The sequence below is a fragment of the Falco biarmicus genome, chromosome 7, assembly GCF_023638135.1.
Source record: "Falco biarmicus isolate bFalBia1 chromosome 7, bFalBia1.pri, whole genome shotgun sequence".
In the NCBI taxonomy this organism is placed as follows: Eukaryota; Metazoa; Chordata; class Aves; order Falconiformes; family Falconidae; genus Falco; species Falco biarmicus.
In genome coordinates, this window is record NC_079294.1 from 24,630,195 (window position 1) to 24,652,521 (window position 22,327).

General features: G+C 47.0%; 1 protein-coding gene across 2 annotated transcripts in view; it reads right to left on the reverse strand.

Moving 5' to 3' along the window:
* The window catches only part of PAMR1 (peptidase domain containing associated with muscle regeneration 1), a 59,484-nt gene extending 39,627 nt beyond the window's left edge, over positions 1–19,857 (reverse strand). For both annotated transcript variants that reach the window (XM_056346995.1, XM_056346994.1), the window contains exons 1-3: positions 19,633–19,857; positions 6,874–7,050; positions 5,993–6,121 (exon numbers count right to left, since the gene is read on the reverse strand). In XM_056346995.1, coding sequence (XP_056202970.1) covers positions 5,993–6,121; positions 6,874–7,050; positions 19,633–19,705 — 379 coding nt within the window. In that variant the 5' untranslated portion in view covers positions 19,706–19,857. The remainder of the gene's footprint in view (positions 1–5,992; positions 6,122–6,873; positions 7,051–19,632) is intronic.
* Between the last annotated feature and the right edge of the window lie 2,470 nt (positions 19,858–22,327).

A 22,327-nucleotide genomic window follows, 5' to 3' on the forward strand; every position in this document is an offset into this window, starting at 1 on the left:
CCCACCCACCCACCTGGCTGACATTACATCTCAGAACAGTTTTGATAGATCTCATGTTGACCTGTGCAATCACTGAAACTGAGGAAGCTGGTTGGCAAGTGCCAGAGGTATGATGAACACTTGAATTAGCTCAAGGCAGAGAAACAATGAGAGGAGGAGCTGTTGCACCCAACATCATAGTTTCAAGTCCTTCACAAGCAGGCTTTTGGAGGAAAAACAGCTGATGTACTGCTACAGCAGACATCTGTTTGTCCTCAGGATTCATCACATCATCTTTATATGTTAATGCCACCATGACATTGGAGACATAACCATCACAGCTCCTCCGCCAATGGCTCAATGTAACACACATATAATATACATCCCTCACCCTTCTCTCAGGTTCATTCTTATCTTTCCTCTCCTCCTGTCCCCCTCTGCCTATGTCACTCTCAACTTTTCACCATACTATGAAATGTACTTCATATCAACAACTATCCAATCAACAGAATAAGATGAAGTACTCCCGTCATTTGTGCCCAGTCTGAGAAAAACACTGGAGGACAATGACCTGAACAAACAACAGACAAGGTCACACACTGAGGAAGCAACATCTTCTCATGGCTATCCTGCAGCTGTCCCTAGGCAGCTGTCCAGGGGTAGTTGTCTTAATTCCTCATCATGAATGCTGAACATTTTTAGTCCAGAGAATTCTCTCACTTTAAGTAACCTCTTCCTTTCCCCCAGCTATAAAATACAGCTAATGGTATTTTCCTCTGCGGAAGAAGGAAAGTCTTTTAGTGATTTTTGTAGAGCCTTCTGTGGTCTGTAAACGCAAGTGATAGCAAAATGTGCAGCTAAATCATGCACCAAACAGAGCTAATTTCTCAGTTTCTGTTTTCCTGGCTACGTGGAGTCTTGCACATGGCTACATTCCCTGGTAAGCCTTCTGTTGCTTTGCTGGGGGATGAGGCTGTATCTGTAAACCAGAAATTGCAATTGAGTCTAACAGCATCACTGAACCAGGGGACTCTGACAGGCTGTATACCACAGATAACGAGGGTAAGTAAAAAGACAGGTGACCCAAAAGACCTCTGCAGCAACTCTCACTTCTTTTTACCTCTTTAGTCTAACAGAAAGCCCTGCTCCTTCCATCTTTTTCCAAAGAGGAATCCTAAACTTTTAACCAGTAACACAGGATGATTGTATCCTACTGAAATGGTGGGGGTTAACACTTGCCTCTGGGCCCTTCCTTCCTTTGGGAAAAGAGGGTGACAGTGACCTGATTTGGTGAAGTACCAAGCATCTGCAGTTCCCATTGATCTTAGTGTCTGGAAATCAGTCCTGCTGCATCTGATCTATGGGGAAATGTGAAAACTGCAGGTCAATTACTCCTCTTTCTTCTTAAGAAAGTATTGCTCAAATGAAATACGCTTTTCATTTACCCTTGGTTACCCTTAATTAAGCAGAACCCAAGGAAACAGAAATGCTACTCAGAAGAGTTCCTCAAAAGTGTTTCATCCTCCTCTGTGGCTTGCTTAGTTCCCTCTGTAAAAGGCAAGGATTAATGACTGTGCCCAGCAACCACATTAGGATTCAGTGAGTACAGCAGGATCTGCTGTGATACACATGATAATGCTCCTTCCCACAGCAAGAAACAGGACCTTGTGCTGCTGTTGGCTACTGCCTCAAAAACAACCTGAGACAAAGCTGCTAGAAATCTTCAAATGGTTTGACAGGGGGCTTGGACCACCTCAAAGAAAGTTTCTCTTTCGTCCCGAAGGGCTTTTGAGTTTCCAATGCCTTTAACAAAGGAAAGCCAAAGAACTGGTGCAAAGAGATACTTGTATGCATGGCATACTAAACGCACTTTTCTGTTTGCAGTGGTACAGCCTGAACTCTCTGAACATTGGTGCCAAGGAAGTAGGTTTGTCCAGCAAAGCAGGTGGTCCAGAGGCTAAAGAGGAGCCATTCAGTGACTGCCTCCAAAAGAATGTTCTCAGATTTGTTACCGCCCTTCTCCACATGGAGCACCTTTGCGATCACATCAGATCTGTGCTCTTGTATCTCCAGCCCTTCCAGCAGAAGTTAGGCTGACTCCTCAGATCAACAGTTCAATCATCTGTTGATCAAAAGAAGTCTTTTCTCTTCCCATTCTGAATCTGCGGGAGACCTGGAAAGCTCTCAAAAATAATTTACATCTTAAACACAAATGCTGGCAAATTCTGCCTCATTTACAAAAAAATAATCCACTTTGGCGGAGCATCAACATCCTTGTTCCGTTCCTATTCCTCAAAAAAAGGCAGCTTTCAGGGCCTCAGTAAGATTTCCTCTAAAGCTTGTTACTAACAGAAAAGAAAACAATTCAGGAGACCTCTGAGTTGTAGCCCACGGAGACCCGTGGGTTGATGGAGGGAGAGGTCCTGAGGAGACCTCTGGTAAGAACTCAGTATCTGCTGTTTGAGTGTTACAGCATCGACATGCGGCTCCTTCAAAGGTCAAGAGGACTGAACAGAGGAGAATGAGAGTAGAAACCTTACTGGTATTCAGGAACAGGCTGATACAGGAGGGCAGCTGTCACTTGTCGTGCCTTGTTGCTACCTGATGCTTGCTGGTCACCAGTATTAGCTGAAACACTAATGTTCACAAAATCTTTAAAACTACAAGTACTGTTGTTGACCACGAGACCACATTTGGACAGCGAGGCTGAGGACAGCTGTCAGATAACACGACTTTCTCACCTGCTTTTGATGGAGCATGTGTTCTTAAGTGACGTGGCAATCGGAGGCTGACAAAGGCTGTTAAAGAGTACAGGGTACAGATGAAAGGGTCCTGCGGGGTCATTTTTTTTTTCCTGGTTTTAGATTCTGATACACCTTTTTGGGCACGACAGTTCCAATCCAATAAACAGTCCCATTGGGTCATGTCCCAGTATCCAAGTAGTTCTCTTCAGTGTGGCTTTTCCTAGTAACATTCCTTTGGACTACCCTACACCATTTCTCTTTTTACCAAATGATCTGGTGTCCTCTGGCTGTTTTTCAGCCACGTCCACGGGTTCAGCTCTGCCACCAGACAGTACAAACCCCATGGCCCCACCGGCCAGGCCAACCGACTTCTTCCTTGCCACGGTCCCCCCCGGCACATCACCACTATTGCCGGCATTTGCCAGGCGTGGCTCCCAGGGGCTCACCCTGCCCCCGCGGCTGCGGGCAGTCCCCCGGCTGCCGGCACCAGCCCACGGAGCCGCGTGGGCACCCCGAGGACCCCGCGGGCAGGCCTTGCAGCTCCCCTTGGGGGAACCGGGCACCGCCCCACCGCTGCCCCCGCCCCCCGCTCCCCCCCCCCCCCCCCGGTGCGGTATTAAATCGGCGCTTATCGTGCCCGCAGACTGCACTGCCGCCGCAGGCTCCCCCGCGGTCCCGGCTCGCCCTGCCCCGCGCCCACCCGTGCGGCCCCCCTCCCGCGGCGGGCAGGCCCAGCGCCGGGACCCCGCGCGCCACCTAGCGCCCACGCGGCGGCGCTGCCGCCTGAGGCGGGGGGGGGACCCGGCGCGGCGGGGGGCGGAGCGGCGGGGGCTGCGCTGCGGGGGCGGGGGGCGCCGGGGCGGGACGGGCCCGGCACGGCTTCTTAGGGCGGTCCGGTGGCGAAGGGATGGAGCTGGAGGGTTGCTTTCTTGCCGCTGCGACGCTTGCCCGGTGACGGCGGAGCCCGTCCGAGCCGCTCGCCGTTTTGGCCGGCCCCGGGGCCGGCGCTCCGTGGCAGCGCCTGCGGCGCCCCGCGAGAGGGAGACAAAGCCCGGCGCTCCCAGGGCGGCGGCGGAGAGTCCGCCCGGAGCCCCGCCGGGTGCCCGGGGGCTACCCGCCCCTCCGGCGGTCCCGCCGCACTGGTGCGTGCTCTGGGCAACCGCCCTAAAGGGGGGGGGGGGGGGGAGGTCGTCGGCTCGGGGGCAAGGCAGGCGCGGGCCGCGCTGGGCGGAGGAGGTGACATCAGGGGAAGAAGCTTCAGCTGGGGATCCCTGGCAAGGGCGGCTCTGCCAGCAGGAGCCCACCTCTCTGGCCACTGCGGCAGTGCTGCACCCGTGGCTGCCGTCCTGGTGTGGGGTGAAGCTTTGCGTGCAGCTTGTGTGCACGACTGGCGTGGCCAGGGCAGGTCCCGTGGGCTGTCCGTGTGTGCTGGCAGAGGGCACTGGCACCCGCAATATACGATGGAGTAGGTGGATCACATCCCCCGGTTACTGTGGTTGCTCTCCCTTGGATTCCCAGGATTTACCGGCACTCTGCTGCTGGCGAGGCGCCAGGGCAGACTGCAAAGTTCCAGATGTGATCCTGTGCGGGTACCTCCTTAGCTCTCCAAAATACATCGTTAACACAGCACATCCACTGCTCCAGCAGTCAGTGCATGCTGCTATTCGAAGGCTACTTACTGGCTGCCCTCCAGACACAAAGCCACATAGCCTGTGAACCTGGCATGGTTTTAGGCTGCTTGCCGGACATGCAGCCTCCATGTGCTTGAGCCTACCGTCAAGGCTGAAAGTGAGATAGTTGTGAGAGCCAAAGCAGGGGAGCTCAGGACTGTGCTGGTATCACAGCTGCCCCCTGTGCTCCTCTTTAAGAGTGGAAGAGGCAATAGTGCTGTCTGGCTATCCTACCCCGCCTCTGAGGTGCTGCAGAACCGTATAGTAGAGACTGTATCCTCTGTGTCACACTGCTTCCCTCAAAAGAACAACTAGTAGGGAAAAACACTGTAAGACAAAGCTCTGCAAAATTTCTGTATTGCAAAAGTGTCCAAATAGGCTGCAGTATGAGGCTGTATTTGCTTTAAAACACAAGTAGGTGGAGCAGGCCAAAATATACTGTAGGCAACCAATCTACCTAGGCAGAGGGAGGAAGGATTAGATGAACTAATGATTCTTTCTCAGCTCTGCTCTTATAAAAAGTACCAGGGGAGCTCTAGCATCGACCCAGAGCAAAAGTGCTATCAGAAACCACACCATAAATTGCAAGGGACTCAGTTTATCAACCTCTGAAGCACCAAGGTTGAGTTAGCTGTGTTACTGAGGCATGTCAGTTTCCCATGTTCTGCTCTTTGAAGCAATGGTTTGATTTTGTTTGCTTTCACCTCCAGAACGGTCATGGGATGTGTTGGGAAAGCAGGTTCAGTGGTTGCTTTAAAATCAATAAATAAGAGGAGACAAGACTAAGGTGTCTAGAATAATGGGCAGAACAGAGTAGGAAAAGAAGTGAAACGTAAACAGAGAGACAGTCAAGAAAAATTGAAATTGAAATTCTTCACCAGTGAGAAACTGGTAAAGGAAACACTAGTCTTAAACTGTATCCAATTAGTTTATGGATTTCCTTATTGCAAGATAGCATTGGGACCAACAGCTTAGCAAAGTTCAACAAGCAGGAGCTTTTATACACAGTCAGGAACAAAACCTTCAGATATCGCTATCAGAGCCTGAAACGCTCTTGGTCCATCACAGCGCTGTTAGCAGTTGCAAATACTTTTCCAGAGCTGCCTTGGAGCGTTTTGGAGCTGTGCAAAGGATGGAAGGAGCACTGGGGCTTCCTCAGGGCTGGTTCTGCAGCCCAGGGGTTGAAGGAGGACAAAGGAGAAGCTCCTTGATATAGTGGTTGCCCTTGTAAATGTTTATGCTTTGCTGAAGGCCTCTGGGGAACAAGTTATGCTGAAGTATGTCCAAGAAATGCAGAGAACAGAAGATTTCCAGAGTCACAGTAGTTAAAGTTTTAAAATAAACCAAAACAAACCACAAGTTTAGTAGGGTTGTAACCTCCTGTGACTTGTGGCCCAGGCCAGTCCCTAGCAAATGAGCACTGAGAGAGAAGTTTTCGCCACTGTAGATCTGCTTATTGCCTGATTGTGTTTCCCCTCTCTTGCCTGTGCCCTTTGCCAGAGTCATGCGCAGGAATAGCTGGAAAGGCACAGCATGGCTTTGGCTCCATCCCACCACTCCCTGCCCCTGACATGCCACCCTGCCATGTAGGACACTTACTCATGCAGTCCCCTCCATACCAGCCAGCTCTGCACTCTGCACAGTACGTCCCCTTGATGTAGAAGTCGTCAAGTGTTCCTCCCCAGGAGCCATTGCGGCAGGACTTGCAGTTCTCAAAAATGGTACAGCCTGAAAGAAGAGCCACTGCATTAGAGGAAGGTCAAGGTGCATTCTCCTGCGGGGAGAGGAACAGTGTCTCTCTATTTTCCACAAAAAATGTCAATTACATTAGTGACTGGTGCAGTGTTGGCAGCTTCCGCGCTGTGAACCGTACCCAACCTCCACTCCAAGCCCTAGGCAGCTCAGACTCTGAGATTTGGAACCAAACCCCCTGTCTGATTTGCCCAAACCTCTAAATCTCATTGCTCCAACTGTAAATGCCTCTCTCAGGAGTCTGAATGTGGATGCTGGTGCTGCTCAGGCCCAGCCCAAGGGATTGTGATGTCTTCTAACCTGGTCCTGTCTCTTCCTGCTCTCACCTTTCACTTTGTCCTTTCCTCCTTGCTAACTGAATTACCAATTTGTCTCTCATTTCTTGCTTTGGGGACGTAAATCATCCCAGAGCACCTACAAAACACTCCTGTTGTGAAGCCAGCTGCGACATCATCCTTTGGTAGCTCCCAAGACTGCCCAAGACACCCTAACTACAACAGTGCTGTAGGTTTTTTTCTGGCAGCAATGCTACTTGCTGTGGAGGCACCTTGCCAAGTGTCTTGCTGCTGTCAGCAGAGGGGCAGAGGGGGTTCCAGATGAGATGCAGGGCAATTCCATGCCCCAGTGAGATGTACCTGCCCTTTCCACTGCCCTGCCCAGCAGCTACCATGACATGCTAAAGCCTTGGACAAAGATCTGGTGTAAACGCAGTGTGACCCTAAACATACCGGGGTGGATTAAGCAGGAGTCACACTCATTCTCCTCGTTCCTGCAGCAGGGAATGGTGTAGCCCACTTTTTCTTTCCGTCCCGGGCAGACGCACTCGATCTGGTCGTATTCACAGCACTCCCGACACATGATATTCCACTCGGCGCCTGGGCAGTTTTCATTGATCACTGTGTACTCTGCAAGCAGGGAACAGAGAAGGACACACATGGAAATAATCTGTTATCTGCCAAGGACTGACAGGATCTCTTATTCAGCCATTTGTCAGATCATGTATGGCATGAGGCTGGCCAAAGTTCTTTGGCCCAGTAAATCCCAAACTATGTGGTAACATGCGGCTGAAACATCAGCTCGGTTTGGGTGTCTAAAGAACACATGGACAGTTTTGCAGTGCCAGCCAGAGGAGGCAAACAGACCAGAGGGAAGAAATATGTTTGCTTCAGTCTTTCTCTCTGCGAGGCCTTCCCACTTCTGTGGTAAGAAAACCAGTTTTAAAAAAAATACAGAGGATGACGTGACATGAGAAAGACTTCTTCAGATTGCAGGACTGATTTACGACCTTATAGTATAGATTATTTAAACTATAGTAGCATGTTTTTGTGGTATTTCCACTTGTGAATTTGCTACTCTTGAAGACTAGGGTGTCCACCAGGAAAGGCCAATTTTGAGGCTGGATTTTAGCCAGTTTCACTCCCTCCTTTCACTCAGAAGCACACGGTGTTACACTTGGCTTCACTGCCAAAGGAAACAAGATTTTTCATTATTTTTAAAGGTTCATTTTGTATGGGATTTCTAATATGTAAACATTATTAATAATATTTAGCATAACCTCATATGATGATATTTAAGCTGTGTTGGAAGTGCCCTTTTAGACCTCAGACTGTGACTCTGGACTGCCACAGTAATTGCAGATCTCATCTTGCTCCACCAGTGTGCCATCTTAATTCTACAAATTGAAATCTAATTGAGTGCACTGTGCTGTCAGTGTGTCTTCTAACCAGCTGACAGACCTGATGACTGCTTTCATGGAGTTTGATGGTAAAGAGAGAGAGAGTAGACTAGAAAGATGAAACTTGAAGGAATCATGAGACTCTCTTTCTTCTTCCCTCTCTCATCCCCTTTTTTCTTTTTTCATTGTGGTTAGGTACCATCCTTTTTCCTTTTGTTTTCAACTCAGTAACAGGGCTGCCTTGTCATTGCAACAAGCCATACATCTCTAAGATGCAGCACCCCTGTTCATGCCTGTACCTGTCTTCTCACAGTGCTGTTTGTTGTTTCATTGTGCCTCATAACCTAATTACCATGTCTGCTGGAGCTCCCTGCCACTGAACCTTGCTGCTCTGTCTCGGTTGATTCTCCATGGCCTCATGAAGCCTGGTTCCTGGAAGATTATCGTTTCCCCTGATGATATTTACTGGCTCTATTAAAAAGGGACCACCAAACTGTTTCTTCTTTTTTTTTTTCCTTTGGCTGGGAAATGAAATTCAGCCCTTTGTGCTCCTCAGAACTGAGTATTTCCCTTGTGCCTGGTGTACCAACTGGGGAGAGTCTACCACCACTCAGTTTGGAAACCAGGCTGCTGTTTGTTTTGTGCTGAAACCTTTCTACTCTCCCTCCCCACCCCCTTAATAATTCCAAAAAGAAAAAGAAATCTGCTTTTGTCATTCAATAAGGTTCAGTAATTTTTTATTCCAATTACAAATTCTTGTATCAAAATAACCTTAGTGTTTAGCAGTTATAAAGCCTTTTGCCTGTAGAACTCAACATGCTTTACAAAGTCCTTTTTCCAGATGGAAAAATGAAGCACAAGGGAGGTAAAGTGACTTTGCTCAAGGTCCCAGAGAAAAACAATAGCAGAGACAGGAATTAAACTTATGCCTTCTAATTCCCAGAACAGCAGTCAATCAACCTGGGCAAGCTGGGTCTTCTTAACCTATGGCTATTATTCTCTTTTAATGAAGCCATTTATCTGTGAACTGTATCTGATTCTGATTCCAGAGCAAATTGATTGCATGTGTCTAATTATCTTATTAGAACTGGCACTCACTTTGATACATCTCACCATACATGACTGAAAATAGCTGTATCTGTGGTGTATGGGGGTCAGTCCCACTTCTTGTTTAAGAAGGACTCCCCAAAGTCTAAGAAATAAATAACTACCTAACACTCAGGAGCTTTTGCAAAGCTTCCTTCAGATTCTCCTGTTTCCCAGCTCAAACTACAAACCTAATTTCTCTCAAGATACTAAAGCTTATTACTAAAGCTTATTAATAAAATGGCTATATTTGGGTTGCAGCTGTAAAACGCCCAAGAGAAACTGCTATCTGTAAAGTGATCCAGATGTTCACAGGCAAAGTTGCACTGGGGTGACTATGGCATAGAATCATAGAATCATTTAGGTTGGAAAAGACCTTTAAGACCATCTAATCCAACCATTAACCCAGGACTGTCAAGTACATCCCTAAACCATGTCCCTAAGCACCACATCTATGTGTTCTTTAAACACCTCCAGGGATGGTGATTCCACCACCTCCCTGGGCAGCCTGTTCCAATGCCTGACCACGGTTTCGGTGAAGAAATATTTCCTAACACCCAGTGTAAAGCTCCTCTGCTGCAACTGGAGGCTATTTCCTCTTGTCCTGTCCCTTGTTATCTGGGAGAAGAGACCTGCCCCCACTTGCCTACAGCCTCCTTTCAGGTAACTGGTAAGGTCCCCCCTGAGACTCCTCTCGGCTGAACAACCCCAGTTCCCTCAGCCACTCCTCACAAGACTTGTGCTCCAGACCCTTCACCAGCTCCATTGCCCTTCTCTGGACACGCTCCAGCACCTCAATGTCCCTCTTGCAGTGAGGGGCCCAAACCTGAACACGGTATTTGAGGTGCAGCCCCACCAGTGCCGAGTACAGGGGGACAACCACTTCCCTAGTCCTGCTGGCCACGCTGTTTCGGATACAAGCCAGGATGCTGTTGGCCTTCTTGGCCACCTGGGCACACTGCTGGCTGATGTTCAGCTGGCTGTCATGTCTCCATCCTTGCAGGAATTCAAAACCTGGCCAAGATAAGGCTGCAAGCAACACAACGTAACTTCTGATTTAGCACTTCCCTGAGAGATCAGATGACCTCCAAAAGCCCCTTTCAACCTAAATTACTGTGTGCTTCCAGAAAATATTACACGTGTTTGTATGTGTGTAGAGAGTGTATGTGTGTGCATATGCATATTTATTTTTTTTATGTAGAGCTTGTGTACACAACAGGGCAAAAAAGCAGATGCCACACTTACTCTTGGTGAACCAAATGGGTGTATTTGTAGCATAAATAGAGTTTAAAGTAGTATTTAGTGTTAAGATGGAAGCAGCAGATCTTGACCCTTAAAGAATTGTAAAAATAAATTTGCTGCCACCTAGAAAAAACTATTTGCTCACTTCTTGCCCTTGTCTCAGCTGGGACAACGAGAATAGACTCTTGATTTACTGATAATTTAATTCCTTTTCAGCTTCTCAGGTACTGCAGTTTGGGCAACATATATAGCCTTGACAAGGACATTTATGGATCTGAGATTTTTTATAAGTGATCATTTCTAGGATTTTCTTCACAGAAATAATGAAATCCATTATTCTGAAGTTTTGTAGAAGCTATTCTTCAAATAATTTTGTGTGAAGACTTTATGCACCTTTTTAATAACAGTAGGATCTGTTTTGTTTTGCATAAGTATCTCCAGGCTACTGAACAAAAGGCAAAGGAAACCTTTCCCTCATATATTTCAAAGGGAGCTGCACAGACCCGCTAGTGTGTGTAATGAATGTTGGGTTGGTTGTGTTGCTGAGCTCAGCCTGGGCTCCAGGGAGGAAGAGGCATAACCCCACTCCCTCTTGTGTGTTTGGGGAATGGTAACCACCGGCAGCTCCCCACACCCACACAAGGCCATTGTTACCCCAAAACAGAAGAAAATGAGGCAGAGAAGAGCAGGGGGAGATTTATTAACTGAGTAAAATACTGGAAGCCAGGCCTTGGCCAGTGGTGGCAGAGATAATTGTGGGGTGCTTTGTGGGCCTGCCTTTGATAATCTTCCAAAGCAGGCATTCTGGCTTGCAGGCAGTGGCTGCATCTCCCAGCATCAAACACAGTCCAGAAAGTGGCTTGACCTGATTTTGGGAGAAGCAGGAAGAAGCTGCTTGACAACCCATGCAAAATATTTAGCTGAAAAGAACAAACAACTCTCTGGACAGGCAAGTAAACAGTGGATTAATTTATGGGATTTTAATGATGGAAGAAAAACCCATTAAATCCAAACATAAACAGCACATAGGGAAGCAGCTCAAGGCTGTGGAAAACAAGCAAGAAATGGCTGTGTTGGGACAGCACGTGAACCTCTGGGGAAGGTGCCAGAGGGAAGACCTGCTTGGCTCGGGAGCCTGGCAGAGCACAACACAATATTTTGCCTGATGCTTGGAGTCCAGCCTGGGGGACAAGTGAGGTGGGAGATGAGCCCTGAGGCATACACAAGGTGGCTGGTAATCCTCATGTGTTTCCAGATTTGAAATGGAGCCTTGTATTGACATCTGCACCTAGCAAGACTGGCTAGTCCATATAGCATATTTCAGAACTTAAAGGCTGTCAGTGGTCAATTTTGTAAGACAGCGGTAGAGGGGGATGTTCCCAATGTCCTCCCTGTCAGTCTGAGGCCTTGGTAACAGCAACAGGAGTTCATCACAGTGATGCTGCCATCTCCCCTGCTCTCCAGTGTTGAGCCAGGGCTTTGGAGGAGCAAAAGGCTCCTCACTCTGGAGACTTCCCCACTAACAGCTGGGTCCTGAGCTTCCTCCTTGAAACCCTGTATGTGTGTGATGAGCCACAGCAAGCAGAAGATGCAGCAGGACCATGTGGAGGGGTGGGCTGCCTGATCCTGCTCTGAGCCAGCACTGGGAGCTGAGCTGCTGAAAAGCAGATGAAGAGCACCTACAGAAGAGCTGGCAACAAATGAAACATACAGCCAATTTGCTGAGTAGTTTAATGCTTACTGACTTCCAGTAACAGGTCAGTAACAGGACCTCAGTTTCTCCACAGATTGTCAAGACTGCAAAGGCAAAACTTCAGCCTTCACTCTTGATTTTGGTTTGGCTCAGTGTTTGCCTTTTTAAAAGTGGTGCTTGCCTGTCTGCCTCTGTATGCCTCTGTCTGCCTCCTGCCATGAACCCACAGGAGCCAGCGAAGGGAAAGAGTGGAAGTAGGTTTCTCCTGGTGCTGCAGTGGCTTGAAGGGTAAATAGTTCTAACCTGTTGGACTATCAAGCTTCTACTGTCATTCAGTTCCTTTATGAAGTTGCAGCAAATCCAGCTCTGATTTGATGTGCCAGGCTTACCCACATCTCTCCCATTTTCAGGCCCAGAATTCCCATTTTTGCTTCTTACTTTTGCTTCAGCTTTCCAAAGCATGCTGATTTCCTTGGGCAAGATGCATTTGGGAAGCCTGATGTGCAGCAGAGGAGCTTGAACAGTTAGCGATGTAGTCATCATCTCCCTGGCACAAGTGTGTCTGGTTTTCCTATCACACTCATGGCCTGGGCACACATATAACTCAGCCACCTCTGTCCTCGCTAAACCTCGAATACTATCCTGTTCCAAACTGCAGGACTTTGGAAAATGAGGTGATAAAAAAAAACATAAGAAATTCTTTTATTAGTACTTGGGAAGGGTTGTGATGGAGGTTTGACAGAAATATTGTTTGAAATTGAGTGGAAATGCAACCTTCCAAAAGGGTAGTTTTTACTGCACTATTCTGAAAAGCCAGAAGTCTGCTCGGAAGATAAGTGAAGGCTCCATTAGTATTCACCCTGAAGGTTGGATATGCTACTTATTCTTATGCCGGTGAGTTCAAAGAGGATGCCCAAGTAATAAAAAATAGCTGTAAGGATAACACCATCTTAAAGCACTAGTTCTATTCAATACAAGGTCTGCTGGAAAGGATACTGATGAATCCTGTGGGATATACAATGAGCCCAGTCAAATCTCTCATTCAAGGGAAAAGCAGAGACCTATCAGGGATGGAAAAAAGTCTGATCATCAAAGCAAGCTATGTCTTAGAGCTCTGGGACAAAGGAAGAACTGCCAAAAGCCAAGCTGAATTTGACCTTGCAAAGGAAATTAAAATAATAGCAAGAGGTTCTTCAGCCATATAAAGAAAAAAGAAATAAGTAAAGAGGAAGAGAGACTCCTTTGGGATGGGGGTATGGATGAAATGTAAAACCGTGGTGGAGAATGTAGTGAGTTATTAGCTTTCATCTTCAGCGAGGTTATTTATGGGGAACCTCTGAGCAAGGGTTTGAGGGTGTGGAAAAAAAGTGTGATCCACAAGTTAGTGGGCTTCTAACCAACTGCAGTTTGCACCTAGGAATATTCCAGTAAACCAACTTCAATTCTGGTTTATCTTACTAGGTCAGGCTTAAAGCTTTGGTGATTTGGGAACAGATTCACAAGCACATTGCTGCCTCAGCACTGGGTCAGGCAGCTCATCATAGTAAAACTTCAGCTTCAGCACGCGTCTTTTTTGCCATGGTGAATTTTTCAGTCGTAGATACCTTGCTAGATAGAAAGGGGATTTCTGTTCCAAAGGTCTGAGAATAGGAAAATTATATAGCTAAGAACTAAGGTGAATTGAAGCAAAAAAAATTACACCAATTAAATCCTGTGGCTTCCACTTCTTTGGAAGAATGACTTTTTTCAGGCTGCAGTCACTTTAAGCTGATATAAGCCCATGCTGCTGCTGAGATGGGACACTTTCCTCCCTTTTGTCCCTGACTTCCCATTCCCACACACTATCTTTGGGCTGATGTTAGTTGCTATGTGGAGGGATCAGAGGGCAGATCCAGCAGAAAATGAGTTTGCCATCTCCATCTATCTCTTGGGGGGGGAGGGGGGGGGGGAAGAAAAGTTTACAACCTAAATGTGCTCTACAGTCCTACAAAAGAGAGAGCATCTTAGGACCTACTAGATATATGTATTTATCAGAACTCCTGAAAGATGGAAGTGCTTTATAAGGACATCCATATCTTGGTCAAAACTGATGGAACTTCCCATCCTACAAGTCCATTCTGTTATCCTGAAAAGATGAGTTCTCTTTCCATGCATCAATTTATCCATCAGCACATTGGTAAAACACTAGTTAGACTCAAAGAGGTATTATTTCAAATTATTTTGAAAAATGTCATACAAATTAACAGTGCATTGTAAATAAGAGCAGATAGGAACAGATACGTCTCTAAAATTAGAGTCCATAGAGGATGACTATTTCAAAGTCATTGTTCAAACAGTTCATGTTCCACAGATAAGAATATGCCCCATTTTATTTGATTGCATTTTAATTATTCAGCGTGATACTCCAAAACAATTCCTGCCTTCTGCAGAAGAAACAAGCATTTGAGTTTAAAGGAGCAATTTCTTCAGGCTTTTATTAAGGAATGTTTGGCTATATAATAATTCTTACGTGAAGCTTTCTCATTTAAAGAAAAAAATAGCTCCATCACAGGTGAAACCTAGTAACAACTAACATTTTCTTTAGATCTGTCCCATTTCTGTTACTGTTTTATCCTGCTCCTTTCTTACTCAGCTGTGCTATCATTGCACAGATCTGCAAGCTGGGTCCCACCCCATAGGTATCATGTTTGTGGATGTTAACAACAGAGAGCTCTGTGTTGAGATTTGATGATCTAGAATACATCAGCTGGAAATAAGAAACATGTTGCCTGAATTTGATTTCAGCAAGGCCAAGAGGAATAGACCTTGGAAGGGAAGAGAGATGATCCCTTTATGAAACTTTTACTGGAGCTCTTGGAAAATGATGTTTTCCCCAAACCATTAATAATGAAAGCAAGTGCAGGTCTCTATTCTTAACTTCTTTTTGCCTCAGATAACCTATTATGCAAACGATGCCTGTTTTCCTAATGTGTTAAGAGTATGGCAAGGATAATGCTGTCTCTAAAAACACTTGCTTCACTTTAGAAATTATGTACTTACTCTTTTTAGCAGCTGGGCTAATCAAAAGAGGAACTAAAATGATCCCTGGTTTAGTTTTACTTAGTGTGCTTACTTTATAGCTCACAGACCTTTGCTGAATAATTAGACTGCTTCTTCTACAGAGTCAGTTAGCATCCTTTCCTGGCCATTAGTGTATGCTTTCACACAGCAGTAGGAGTGGGGTGGGGGTGGGGAAAGAATGAATTTTTACTAAAAAAATCAAAGCCAGTGGGTGAACACAGGGGGAACTCTACTAAGCTGAATCTGTCCACTTAATAAATGTGCATTAACTCAATTGTCTCTTTTTAAGTCCCAAATGCAGGATTGTGTTGAAAGCAGGCTAAACTACTACAGAAGGTATATTCTGTTTAAGAAATGCATTGAAAATCTGTCTAGTGTAAGTACAACTGTGTTCTGCTGGATGAGACCACTGTTCTCTTAAGCTCCACCTTTTTAACAACTGAGATCATGTTTCACATAGAAAAAAAGGCTAATGCACATTCTCCTTTGATTCAGTTGGGGTCTGCCTAATGTTTTTAAATAGGAGGGTCTCTATTCCAGGTTTTTTGTTGTCATATAGTGTTTAGTAGCTATAAATTCAGAAATAGTCTTGATATTGTTCCTGCTGGGCTGTAGGTTGTTTTGTTGTGCTCCTACAGTAGTGCCTTTTTCACATTTGTAAGCTTCTATTCTTAACTAGACTATGACATACAAATCATAAACTGCCAACACTTTTGCTCCAAGGAGAGAAGAATTGTTAGTTTAATAAAAAAAAAATATTTTTGAGGTCTCCGTTGGGTCCTTAACAAGATTTCCCATGTGACTTTCAAAGCTTGTATCTCCCTTCACACTGCCTTGTTTTTCTTTGTAATAAAAATCAAGTATCTAGGTGTAACTGAAAGGAAAGCCAAATAAAAATTGTGCTTCGTATTTGTGTGGTCTAGACTTTGCCCATCTAAGCGTGCTATAATGGTGGGTTAATGCAAAAACAGCATCAAAGCAAATAGCTCTAGGGTTTTCTGGTTCCAGCCTTAACTGAAAACAGGACTGTCAGTTCAGTCTTCCTACACGTTAAAGCCTCAGTAATCCCACTACCCCTTAGCCAACGTTGCCTGAGTTGTGATGCTCAAATGGTAGTGTCATTCCCACCGTTTCCCTCTTTCAATAAACCTCCACGCTCTGCAGCCCCTCCTCTTGCCTGCTGTACCAGCTGCTGTGGAGGGGACTGACAGGTAGCTCTAGGGTAGGGTGCTTTCTTCCATTCCCTTTCTTCCTACATTTCAGCAGCTCTTATTCCCTGGTGGTAAGCTGTAACATGCAAAATAGAGCTATACTCCATATGTTCCAAGTCAAACCTCTGCTCCTTCTTTCCCCGTTTTGTTGTACCAAACCCTTATATTCCCTCCTTTCCCTTTAGGGACAGGCTGGCTTGGTCACAGCCTCAGAGAGCTGCATCAAGTGTTCATGCCTCCACTGCATTTCAGATCCAGTTCCAGTTTAAACCTCGCTCTCCTCTGCACGCATCCTCCCCTTGCCCTCAAAACACCACACAGCTTCCTTTCACTGTTTCTTTTTGTCATAGTTGGATTTAAATTACAGGCCATCTAAGCCACTAGCCAGCATGTTTTTAGCATCTAAAGCAACCTGAAGAAGCCTACCCTAAACCTCTCCCCCCCTTTGGTTTCTTCTCTATAATTATGAGCTGGCATTTGTGATCTTATCAGCATTTTGGCCTTGCGTCTTCACCCGAGAAGAGCTGGGGCAGGATAAAATAACCAGGGTAAGGTTAAAACTCAGAGGGTGCCACATCATGCTTCAGGCCTTGCTTTCTTTGTGGGATCAAGGAGCTTATTCCGGTCGGGAAAATTATACTAGTGGGATCAGGAAGAGATATTGGTTTTGCTGTGCTACAAGACAAGGAACGTAACAGGCAATGGATGTAGCACTTGCAAGTTAGTGACAGCATCAATGAGGTTAGAGAAGCCAGCCTTTGCTAATGGGGTCTGGGGGACAAAGCAGGACTTCTGCAATAGGGGACAATATTTGGGAATCTGTGGAGAAGAAGCAGCTGGAGTATTGAAATTTGTGACAGCATAACATGAGAATGTGCTTGTATTTGAAAGATGGAGGAGTGGTGCTGGACCTGTTTTGAGTGCTTGCTTGCTGTAATGGTACGAAACCTGGAACATGCTGGCAGTTTTCTTGCAGTTCATGTTGCCCAGATAGAAATAGTCCACACAGACAGCAGCAAAACCCCTGAGCCTACATCTCAAATTTTACCCCTTACAGCTGCTCCCAGGTTGTGTAGTTCAGCCCTAACCAAGGACTGCAGATGCCCTCAAGCTCCCAGCCCTCTATCCCTGCTGGTAGCTTGCCTCCCTGCCCTATGGCATCCCTCCGCATTTGCCTCTGCACCATGTCCCTGGTCCTGCAGGAGGGATAAGGACAGCCATGCCTCCAAGGGAGCACAGCCCTGGGGTGGTGAGGACTCCCTCTGGGCTGATGGAGAGCCAAATTCTCAGCATGGGCAGGCTTGCAGGGACTCTGGGGAGACCCTTGTGGTGGCCCCAGGGTCAAGAGTGAGTAACCCCAGCTTTTCTCCAAAATAAAAAGCAAGTCTCTTTCCCTTTGTCCATGCTAGGAACCTAAACATGTGAACTGAAGTAACCCGTTTGCTAAGATTGAATGCATCTGGATGCATCTGACTGCATCTGGCCTCCACTTCTCTAGACAGCGCCTGGAGGGGGAGGGGAAGAGACGATGGGAAGGGTTTAGATAGGCAGAAACACACACAAACACACATATATTTTTAAACAAATATGAGTCAGTTGCACTTCAAGTTTATTCCAGAAATCAATTCCCAGACCTCCCCGACTCCTGCTCCCAACTCTTGAGGCAGGCCCTGTGAAACTGGGTGTGATAAACACGGATAAAAATTGGATACATCTGTGGGGAGGAGGCAAAATGCTATTTTCCAACCTGCCCTGACATGCTAAGGCCACCGCACTTTTGAATCGCTCCCCTGTCTCTGAGTGCCACTCCCGCCACTGCCGGAGGGGAGCTCCTGGCCCCCTCTTCATGCTACCAGCTGTGTGCTGGGCAAGTGCCTGCGCCAGCTACTCTGCCAGCAGCAGGAAAAGGGATGTGTGGCAGGGAAGGAGAGGGAGCAAGGGAGACAGCTCTCCTCTGTGTGCTCCCCAGGCCTTTCTTGCACTGCTGCTGGTATGTGAGGAGCTGGTGTCAGGGGAACCAGCATCCTCTCTCCCTGCTCGTGGCCCTGCAGCCCTTGTGTCCCATTGCCCTCCTGCCTTCCCTTGCCATTGCTGCTGAGGGGGCCTCCAGGAGACCAGTGCCAGCTCACTCTGCGGACCAGCTTCTTACCATGACAGAGACGTGCCACCCCAGAGCGGGAGAGATTTGTTGCCCGCCTAGCTGCTTGACAGCCACAGCCCATGCCTAGGCCTGCTCTGCTACTGGCAGGGTTGTTTCTGTGCCATTCTGGCATGTGCCATGGAGTCACCTCACCTGGCCAGTGTGCAAGGTGTCATGTGGCTGAGGGAGAGGCCCCTGCAGAACAAGTCTGTGCATGTGGGACAGAGGTGTGGAGAAGCTCTCTGTGCTCATGTCCCAATGGGAATCTTTAGTGTGAGGTCAGCTTCCCAGGACAGCTGCAGGTGCTGGTGGCCAGCCTGGTGGGCAGCCATCCCTGGTCACCACCTGTCACTTGCACCCTGGGCCCCAAGGGGCTGGCAGGGAAGAGCACTGCAGAGGCCGAACCTCTGCTGTGGCCCCTGCAAAGTGGGCCCTGGAACACCATCCTTGACACCAATTATTTATAGCCATCACAATCAGAGTGCCCGTGTACCTGACAGCTCCCTTGGTAAGAGGCACTTACCTTGCCAGAAGTGCTACAGCCTGCAGTAGCTTGAAGGGTGGGTGATCTGAAGGCACCTCACACCTCCCAGTCCTCCCAGTCCTTAGGGCTGCAACTTCCCAGAAAGCAGCCTGTGATGCTGTCAGCTAGCTGCTGCAAGTAGCTCCAGCTATCTCCAGGTGTAAACAGCCCACGTTCGTGACCATAACAACAGCAAATTTATACTCAACAGTAAATGCTTTTTGCTTAACCTTATCAAGAAGTAACCATACATGCTGGTTCAGCAGAAACTGGAGTGAGGCTTGAGTATAAAAAAGATCATTCTGCTTTAACAAGGCTTCCCCTTCGAAAGAATAATATTGGAAGAACTAAAGCTCAGATCGGAAACAATGTGTGGCTCTTGTTTTCTTTTTTCCTTCACTTTTTTCCTCCTTTGCCTTAATTTTTGGTATTGGGGTGGAGAGGAAAGTCTCTGTCTTGCCAAACTAAACAAATTACGCTTCACAATTCAGAGACTTAAATGCCTCTTTTTATCATCATTTCCTTAGCACTGAGTGTTAAGAAAATAAAGCAGTAGTAAGCAAAGTGATTGCATAGCCTTTTCTTGATGGCCATTGGCAAATAAATCTAGCCAGTTGTTTCTCCTTAAGGCTGTTAAGTTTGCCTGGAAATCATCCCTGGGCAAACCTCCCCCCACACATGCTCCATGCCGGCAAGAAAAGGTAAATAAAGCAAAGCCCCTTCTTTCTATTATTACATCCCTGCAGATCTCTCTACTTCCCATGACAGTGCATGAGATCAAACCCCTCTGACCACACTGAAGGAAAGGGACTAATTCAGCCATGCCGGGAACACACACACACACTCACTTACAGTACCTCTTGGCAAGCAGGAGATGAGCAGGAGCTGGAGGAGAGTGAGTCCTACATGTGTCCAGGGGGCTCGCTCCATGCTGCCCAGGCCAGTGCAGTGGTGTGACTGCTCGGGAAAGGGAAAGCAGGCAAACAGCTTTTACTGGGACCTCACCAGCTCCAGGCTGCGAGGGATCTCGGATTTCAGACCTCAGCTCACTCCCATCCTCACCAGAGGGGAACTACCTTCAAGAGACTTCTCAGTCGTCCAGAAGCACGACGTCACCCCAAACCTCTCCAACTGCTGCCTTAACCCTTTCTGGACTCTGGCAGCTGATCCCTTTTGTGATGGGTTTATTGGCTCAGGGCTCAGCATTGAGATAGCAATTTTCATCTCGGAAAGAAAGATATTGTAAAGGGGAAAGAAACAGAAATGCGAATACCTGTTTATATGAGTCATCCCAGTTGCTGTGGGTGAGTTGAAGTTACAGATGTCTCCAGAAGGAGGCACTTTGTACATACTCCCTTTGGGCATGCCATGCAGGAGCTGCTGCATCCCCGAGGTGCTGTCCCTACTGGCGGCTCTGGGCATGAGGTGGGTGCAGAGAGGGATTCCTGGCCCCGCTCCTGTGACCGGGCAGCCTGGCCGAGTGACATGTTCCACTTTACGACATGCTTAAAATAGCCGTGCATTTTTATGGTGGGGCAGATGAATGAATGAGGCTCACTGGCAGTTCACTCCACAGTGGATGAAAACCACAAAACACAAAAGGAATCAGTTGGCATGCATGCGCTCAAGCTAGTCAAAACCTTTTTATGGAGTCCATTTCTGCCAGAAAACGCAATTTGGGCAAAATGGAAATGTTTTTTCAGTACATTGTTGATACTGAGGAAAAGTTCAATGCACATAAAGGAGACCATTTAATTAGGATTTCATCTTTCTGCCATATTTTGTTTTGCTTTATCTATTAGCACATGCTACTGATTTTATATGGTCTTCAGCCCACATTTCATAGCAGTGCACTTCAATGTTTTCTAATATTTTTCTTGCACAGTTTTTCAATGCTGTCCAAAGGAAGTATTTCCTAGCGCTAAATCAGACTTTCTCAATTTCATTTCTGTAGCAAGTTTTCAAAATTTACGTACATTGTGAGGGGGGGAAATTGAAATATTGGCATTTGCTTTGCAGTAGAAACTCAAGTATCTCAAAAAGCTTTAACAAATACCTACAGCTGTTTGTAAAGCTCTTAAGCATGTTGAACAGCCTCAAAAATTTGAGAGCAGTAGTCAGTGGAAACCCTGAGTAGTTTACTGCAGTGGAAAATCCATTACACCTTCAGGTGGCCTTTCACAGGGTGAATTCCTTTATCCAGACATCTCTCTATGTTATGCTTGTCTGTCTACCAACCTATTGACTTTTAACTGTGAACAGTCTTTGTAGCATTTGTGCACCTTCCATGATCATCTTTTTGTTCTAAATCTCTTAACACTGATACAAACCCACCATTGAGAATGCTAATATAAGAATACCTGAGGTAGACGCCAAGATCTTAACCATTACGGCACACAGTGCTACTCAGAAAATGTCAACATAATGTGGTACTTGAAGGACATTTTTGCACTTAGCTGCTGTTTGACTTTGTGCATGGCTCCCAACAGTGGAACTGATGCTAACTGCAAATACAGTAATGAGCATTCAATAAATATATAGTTTCCACTTCTCACACAACATCTTTTTAACTATTTCGGTATGATCTATAGATGCTAACTGTGGTGTGTTAACCTGGGCTAAAGGGTCAAACGCCCCCGCAGCCACTTACTCACACCCCTCTTCTCAGCAGGACAGAGGGCAAAGATAAAGACAGGGAAGTCAGTTACCAGTTTACCATCACAGGCAAAACAAACTTGACTCGATCTATTGCCAATGAAGATAGATTTAGGTAGTGAGAAACAAAAATGAAAAATAAACCAACATTGCTTTGCCAGGCTAAGCTTGACACCTTCATTCCTGACTCCTCTCCCACGCTCAGAGTGGTGCAGGGGGACAGGGAATTGCAGCTGTGGTCGGTCCATTGCAGCTCCTCTCTGCCACTCCTTCCTCCTCACACTTTTACCCTGCTCCAGCACGGGCTGTCCACAGGCTGCAGTCCCTCATGAAATATCCACCTGCTCTAGTGTGGGCTTCCCCAGGGGTTGTGGTGTGGATATCTGCACTGCTGTGGGCTCTCCCTGGGCTATAGGGGAATCCCTGCTCTGCCTGAGGCACCTCCTCCCCCTCCTTCTTCTCTGGCCTTGGTGTTTGCAGGGCTGTTTCTCGCTTTTTGTCTTTCTTTCTCTGCCTGTCCAGCATTTTTTGGCCTTTCTTAAACACACTTTTCCCACGGTGCCACCAGCCTGGCTGAGGGGCCGTGCCCTGTGGCAAGGCCGTTGGAACTGGCTGGAACCAGCCATGTCAGGCCCAGGGCAGGCCTACTTCTCAGAGGCCCCTGCAGCCCCCACTGCCGGCGCCTCACCAGGGGCACCTGTACAGCAAAGTAGTTTCCACACACCCCTGTATTTCGTAGTAGCTCCTGTTTTCCACCTCTGGCACCACAGGCAGAATGTTCACAGCTTTTGTAAAAGGTGAAGAAACCAAGGCTGTCAAGTGGAAACCTCTGGGCACAAGAATAATTGCAATGACAGTCCATAGCAGTCTGAAACCAGAAGTCCTAACAAGCGGACC